We start from the raw sequence: 8225 nt of genomic DNA on the forward strand, positions 1-8225 counted from the left end.
TATTTCAAGTTCAAGTTTACACCCTGTATTTCCTACAAATATACGTCTACTATTGCATTCAAACTTTATAATTATAAACAAACTTTGCAGTGCCTAGATATAGACCATCTTATACTTAGTCCACCTACGTGTTCTTCGTCTTCTTTCAACTATAGTCCAGCTGGACATGTCATTACTGGTGATGTTGATATAGTTAAAAATGAGGACCTCAAATCACTTATTCTAAAAGATCCTAAATACAGAGAACTTCGATCTTTCAATCGGCGACAGAACTTCATCTCAATCAGGCATGCTCTTGAAGATTATGCCAGAAGATATACTAATATGACAAAGAACTTGATACATTATCAGAATGTATTGAAAGTATAAGAGGAATATCAGAATCCCGCATTAGACACATCAAAACAAAAGTATGTACCATATATCCTTCTGTGTTTAGTAAACCAGAAGGGATGAAATATGATAGGTTACATGAGGAATATGTTTTGATTCCAGCTGACAAAGCTTGTAACAACATTGCCTTTGTAAGGCTCATTATTACAAATGTACTTTAAACAAACTTGGCATTAATTGCACTTCTGGTAATCGAACTAATGCCCCAATTGCCTTTTCAAAAGATGAAATTCTTCACAACCATGATTCAGTTTTAGACACAATTAATATCTCAGTTAATGGGTCGGATGAATATAAGTTACCGTACCTATACTGGATTCCTAAACTTCATGAAAACCCCTTACAAAGAAAGCTGCATTACTTAATCCAGTATATGTTCTACATGTACCAAGCCCCTATCTTTGCTCCTCATGAAAACATTAGCAGCTGTAAAAGAGAAACTTAAAACGTACTGTGTGACTACATATGTGAGAAGTAATGTAAATCAAATGCTGATTTTAAAATATTTTAAAGCACTTGAAATCGCAAAGCTTTTCTCAAATCAACGACATCAAAACGTATGACTTTTCAACACTTTACACGACCATTCCTCACGATGAATTTAAGACTAGACATTTTGACATCATAGACAGTTGCTTCTTCAACAAAAATGGAAAACGGAAATATTCATATCCAGTCATCAGTCATCCAAAAATTACTTTGTTAAACACCAGTCCGATTCTCTGAAGTTGAAATTAAAGATATGCTAGAGTTCCTCATTGACAATATATTCGTAGTCTTTGGTGATCAGGTCTTCCAACAATCTGTTGGAATTCCCATGGGCAGGAATTGTGCTCCTTTGTTAGCTGACCTGTTGTATATTCTTATGAAGCAGAATTTATTTAAAAACTTTTACGTGAGAAGAAAAAATCTCTTGCTGTGGCCTTCAATTCGACATTTAGATATATCGATGATGTATTATTTATTACCAATGATAATTTTCATTCATATGTCGATTCAATATATCCCTGCAAACTCAAAATATAAGACAACACAGAGTCTTCCATTTCTGCTTCATACCTATTGAAAGTAGATATTAAAAGCAAACTAACAATTCAACTTTATGAAAAACGAGATGATTTCAGCTTCTCCATCCTCAACTTTCCATATTTATGTAGCAATATTTCATTATACCCTGCATGCGGTGTTTATATCTCTCAACTGAATCGATAAGCAAGAGATTGTTCTGCATATGGTCAGTTTTGAAATCAAGTCAGGCTACTGACAATTTGATGGTACAGGAATTTCAATAGTCTCGTTCAAAGTCAGAATTTTGCAAATTCTATGGTCGTTATAACAATCTTGTTTGCCAATACAACCTATCATTGGATTAAATACTGTCTGACGTGTTTCATACTGATTGTTAGGCCATTCTTGGCACACTGATTTTGACTACGGATAACTCTGTTTTCCTGATCAAGACATAGGGCTCACGGCGGGTGTGACCGGTCGACAGGGGATGCTTAGTCCTCCTAGGCACCTGGTCCCACTTCTGGTATATCCAGGGGTCCGTGTCTGCCCAACTCTCTGTTTTGTATTGCTTGTAGGAGGTATGACATTAAACAATGTCCGTTTTCTTCGCCTTTCCATAGCATTTGTGGAACCAGTATTTTCTGCAGTTCTTACTATGGGTGATTTACCTCTTTCTAATGTTCAACTAAACGTACTATTTTACAAACACATCTTACTTTTTAAATGAACTGTTCAACATGGAACACTATGTCATCAATGAGTCAAAACCTCTGGTCAATATAGTGTGATTTCACCATTCATTAGTGTTATTAATTCACACAAAAATTTAAAAAAAAGTTGAATTACTACTTTTGCTTGACTCAAGTTTATATCTTTAATAATTCTATGCCCAATAAAATGCCTTGTATATTGTTTCTTAAGGAAAGAAATAGTTTACGGGGAAAAATTATCATTGGTGTTACATGCAAAAGTACTGGAGTTGTCATTGGCATTATCAACTTTTAAGGTAGCCCATTACACTAAAACTACACCTAAATTTTATTTAAAGCTCTTTAAAACACCTCTTATGAAGTATGATTTCACTGTCAAAAGAGTGATACAAGCCCTGAAAAATTTCATATAATTTTTTGTGATTTTTTCGGAATGATAAAAAGGTGTTGTGTTTGCAAATAAGGGGTTCTAGAGCCTAAAGTTTGCTGTTATTTGATGTATGATATGAATATCTAACAAAACATGCCTTAAAATTCATATAGATGCTCTAATATTTTAAATGAAAGAAAAAACATTTATGAAAATTGAAAAGGTTATTTGTTATTTTCTAAATTAACCTACAGATGAAATTGAAAATAATATTAGTGAAATTGTTTCATTTTTTGAAATTTGCAAAACGAAAAAAAAAAACAAAAAAAAAACTTATGAAACAAAATTTCAAAGCGACAGTTTTTTTTAATGGAAAACTCACAAAGAACATATTCATTCTAAATTTTATTTTGTTTCACGAAGGCATTTTTTCTGAAATTCGGGGATACCCCTGTATTTTAATGCTGAAATCATAAAAATTGCTTATTTCTTAATTTGAACTAAAATTATTTTGACTGATCCCAGTCAATACCCATCTTTTAATCTTATTTTCAAAAATGTTTGAATCAGTCGGTTTTATTATATATTTGATTAACTTTATTTTATTGATCGTTCATGCAACAACTTTAGGGAAATTAACATGAGACGTGCAACACCTTTCGTTTCCAAAACCATTGCTATAACACCATACCCGGATAATGCTGTAGGAGACTAAATCTAGTGCAAAATCATGGTGACTTTGTGAAAATATCACCAGATATGTAAATGTCATGAATATCAATAAAGATTTATCTGAATTTTTGTAAAGGTTGGGTCTACGATTATTACCGATGCTCCTGGTTTGTACAAGGTTGATTTGATGAACACAACACACCACTTTATGACGTCACGATATAAAGATGAAAGTATATCGAAAATATATCACGTCCCAAATACTTCATCAACTTCATTAGTAGAATAGGCATTACAATGCGGTATGAAGTAAAATTTTACAAAGACACAAGCAGCCACAATGATCCTCGGCGAGAACACAATGTACGATACTTGTATAGTCGAGTGCTGCCGCATTGAAAGCGTCCCCCTCAATCGCTATTTTTTAAACGTCAATGCGGTCATTAGTGCAAGTCACGTGCAACCATTCTTTTAAAAAAAAATTGCTCACAGAACATATAATAGTAGGATTCCATGCACTCTACCCTTCATATTCTAGCAATTTCCCAAATTATGCTGGACCAATTTTGTGTTTTCCAGTGTAATACATCGAAATGTGTAATATGGAGACAGATCGCATTCCCATACACAATCAGAACAAAGACTACAAATGTGTGTGCTGGTGAGATGCACATTGTATACAGGTATATCCTAGTTAGATAAACATTTCATATCACTCGGTCATAATAGGGTTCAAATGTATCAATAAAGTGCAAAAACTCAATCAAAACCACGCTCTTTTTGTGTGGGATTTTTTTTTTTGTCTCTTAAAAAACCAACGACACTTCAGCGCCGACGTATTTCAAAAGTGTATAATCATCTGAACCCTGAAGCGATTTTCCGATATATTGAAGTTAAGATACAGTAGCTACAGAGCATTATATGTCTCGGAATGGAATAATCCGTCCCTATATAGCTATGCTAGTGTACAGTATACAATTCAGAGCTACACAGGTAGGCTATTATTCATTGAGGGAAAATTTATAGAAATTAACGAAAAAGGATTTGTAGGAGAATAACGAAAATATGAATGAAAGTGAAACAAATTTAAAAACCAACGGCTATGATTTGCCAGTATATGGACTGGACAATGGCCAGTTTTTAATCATACACGTTCCAGCGCTCGCGTGCATTTTCCTGAGTCTGATTTGTGCATTAACGGTGCTAATCCTGTCTTTCAAGAAGAAGAGAATTCAAACCTTTTTTTCCTGGACAAAGAGTGAACGTTTCGTGGTTTACATGGCCATCTGTGATGGTACGTTTAACATTGCCCACAGTTTTGATCACCTACATATCGTGATCTCGCGAAACCACGTCCACCCAAAGCAGCTCTGTGAGTTTTATGCTTTTATGTTAGTTGAGTTCATTACAGCTCAAAATTTGATGGTGAATGTCGTAGCCATCAACGCTTTCGTGTTGATTTATTTCAATAAGAATATCGACTTTGGAAAGTACGACTGGAAACTGCTGCTATGGATTTTAGGAGTTCCCTTTGTGGGCGTGGTGTTTGCAGCTAGTTTGGGTCAGCTAGGTCCAGCTGGCGCTTTGTAAGTTTCTTTTGATAAAATTTCGTAGAAATGAATATTTGTCTTCAGGCTAAGATTCTTTTTTATCTTACTGTTTGTAGATAAAAAAATTTATACAGTTCCAGGGGAAAAAGTTTCTAGATAAGTTTTTAAATAATCTCTCTTATTCATTGACACTGCATTTTTAAAGGCTCTAATACATACATCAATGGAGTCGTTGACTTTATGTTAGATTTTTGAAAAAAAAAATTCCCAGACATTCTTTCGTATTCATCAGAAATAAATGCACATAATCATGTTTCTGACTCAAATATGAAACGAAGAAAAAATAATGGTCATTAGAGGAGAGTGTGAAAGTAAGTTTTATATGCGTATACATTTGTAATTCACGAATACACCGTGCGTAATGTTTTTAAAATGCTACCTCATCGAAATATATTTGAAAATAAAACTACTGAAGTGAGTGTTTTATAGTTCCCCAACCTTCTTTCAGTTTTGTTTTGTCTTTTTAAAATTCCCTCTCCAATGCACCTGAAAACCACACATCTCAGAATGACAGTTTCCCATTCATGTTCCGCTTTGTATGAAATTTTAACTGAAGAGATATTCCGCACGGTTATAAATGGCAAATTCCTGTATCCGTTTCCATAGCTCCTATATTTACTGGTTGCACACGAAAAACAGCTTGTTATATGTATAATAAAATACCAATGATATCATCAAAGGTTGGTCACAAAATAATTGTAGTTTTCTGAACAGGATTACTATTTCTATGCACGCAGTCCATGACACATCACGATAAATGTTTTCTCATCAGATATAGGAAAAATGCATCGATAATATATGAATGTAATGTTTGTTGTCTTTTTCAAATGGAAAAAAAATACATCGAAAATAAGTATGTTTTCTCAATTCAAATAAAGAAAATACTCAAATACTCGCTCTCTTGCTTCAACAGACGATTTTAAAGAAAAAATATATACATGCTTATTGCCAGAAAGTAAATGCAGACTGTACATTGTATTTTAAAACTAGATCTTAATATTCAGTTATTATTTTTTTTAACATGAACATTGTATTACTTTTCAGTTGTTACTTTGACGGCGTGAAGGGTGTGATTGCCAACATAATCTTCACCACGGTTCCCCTGACTCTCATACTGACTATCAACATTATCTTGTACCTACTGACATGGTCACGTATCAGGTCCGAGACACAGCGAATCAAGCATACGATTGGTCAAAAATCCGTCACAATGCGCATCGCACACAACGCCGCACGCAACATGACATTTTTCGTAGCGGCATTTTTCGTCCAGTGGTGGGCCTTCGCTATATACGGTGTTTGGGCTCTTGTTAACGACGTACCACAAATTTTGTTCCAGTTGGTCACAATTTTTAACAACCTTGGAGGAGTTGTGAACCTAGGGGTGTACATGTTTATACGGAAACACACCGAAGTGGCTCCGCAGATTCCTAGTAATAGTGGTACGAATACAACACCAGCTTAGAAATCGATGTGGACATATTTCCCCCCTTCTCGTGTCTTATCCCAGTACGCTCAAGATGAAGAGAACTGCGAACGATAGTATTATTTCGTCGCCTACCTTCTGGTGAATTTTAAAAAGTTCTCATTTTCAAATGATTTTTTGTCAATACAAATTTGTATATGAATTTTCATAAAAGTTTGATTTATTAGACAAAAGAAAGAGAGATAACTATAATTTGGGTTAAAATCACGTATTTTACTTTAGGATTCAATGAAAAACGGGAATAATTTTTAACCCCCCCCCCCCCATGAAACTTAAATTCCTTTTTGAAGATATCACAAATTGCCATTTAGCAAATTTATACCAAAACGTTTGTTGTTTCACGGGGTGGGGGGTAGAGGTGTGTGTGTTGTGTTATCTGTTTACAAACCAAAACACAGCGAAAATGTTCATTCTGTGACCAATTGCAAATGAGGTTAATGTATGCGAAATGAAAATTAACCATTTTTTACTCGATGATATAAAGTATTTTGACAAATTAAATGAGTATTTATTGATATCAATAAACGGTTTGCTTTATTTGATTCAGAAGAATCTTCGGTTTAGAGTTGACAACTTTCAAACAATACGTAAGGTGTCGTGTAACTGCAAGGTGAAGATAACGAACAGTGATCAATCTCATAACTCCTATAAGCAATACAAAATAGATAGTTGGGCAAACACGGACCCCTGGACACACCAGAGGTGGGATCAGGTGCCTAGGTGGAGTAGGCATCCCCTGTTGACCGATCACACCCGCCGTGAGCCCCACATCCCGATCAGGTAAACGGAGTTATCCGCAGTCAAAATCAGTGTGCCAAGAACGGCTTAAAAATCGGTATGAAACACGTCAGACAGCATTTGACCCAATGCGAGGTTGTATTGACGAACTATATCGTTATAACGACCATAGAATTTGTGAAATGCTGACTTCAATGGAGACTGTTGAAAGCCCTGTACCATCAACTTTGATCACCTTTACACTATATGAATTAGTATATTTAAGTTATGACGTCATTTTAATGTAGTTTTAAGGGATATACTAACAACGCGACGAGGTTACAACTTTAAATTAGGAAGTCTCTTACACATGCATATGTTGAACATGCCTTTTGTTGCTGTGGTGGTTTTAGCTCACCTGAGCTGAAAGCTCAATTGAGCTTTTCTGATCTCCTGTTGTACGTCGTCTGTCTGTCCGTCTGTCTGTAAACTTTTTACATTTTCGACTTCTCCAGAACCACTAGGCCAATTTCAACCAAACTTGACCAAAATCAATAAGGACTAAGGTTTTACATGCAAATATAGATATGGGAAGTCTTCAGATATGGGCCAAGGTGAGCGATGTGGCCCATAGGCCTCGTGTTAATATTGTCTTTTAATATCGTGCAAGTCGTTATCAAAACTTTTCCTTTTGGAATATGCGATCATTTTGTTTTTAAATATTCCTTTGTGCTTATATATATTGTAATTGTCTTGCAGAGATGTTGAAATAAATGAAGTACATGTCGACACATTTATCATGTATATTGTGTGTGATTTCATTAATTCAAGGTACAGCTTTCATTTTTGAAAATACACGAGGGTATGAACTGTGACGTTTCACGCCACCATTGTTCATGAAGCGTGTCTGCTATATTCAACCTTCATTTCCGTCGGAATTAACAGCTGCAGCTCTTAAAATAAAACACTATATCCATCAAGACTCATACGTTAACAACTGCAACGCAGCTCTTAAAATAAAACACTATATTCACCAAGACTCATACGTTAACAACTGCAACGCAGCTCTTAAAATAAAACACTATATTCACCAAGACTCATACGTTAACAACTGCAACGCATTGTTGAAGAAATTGGTATCATGGCAATTTATAGAGATAGCAATGACAAGAACATTGGAAATTTAAATATATGAGATTTTACTATCAATTTTGAAAATACGTGTATACGTGAGGGTATGAATTGGACGCTTTACA

The 8225-nt window shown here is 34.9% G+C and overlaps 1 protein-coding gene across 1 annotated transcript; it reads left to right on the forward strand.

The window, feature by feature from the left end:
- The first annotated feature begins 4221 nt into the window (after positions 1–4221).
- Positions 4222–6231, forward strand: LOC125680143 (uncharacterized). Its single transcript, XM_048919588.2, has 2 exons — positions 4222–4742; positions 5811–6231. Exons 1-2 carry the CDS (start codon positions 4222–4224, stop codon positions 6229–6231), a joined length of 942 nt encoding a protein of 313 aa, XP_048775545.2.
- The last annotated feature ends 1994 nt before the right edge of the window (positions 6232–8225 follow it).

This window comes from Ostrea edulis, chromosome 2, assembly GCF_947568905.1.
Source record: "Ostrea edulis chromosome 2, xbOstEdul1.1, whole genome shotgun sequence".
Taxonomy (NCBI): domain Eukaryota; kingdom Metazoa; phylum Mollusca; class Bivalvia; order Ostreida; family Ostreidae; genus Ostrea; species Ostrea edulis.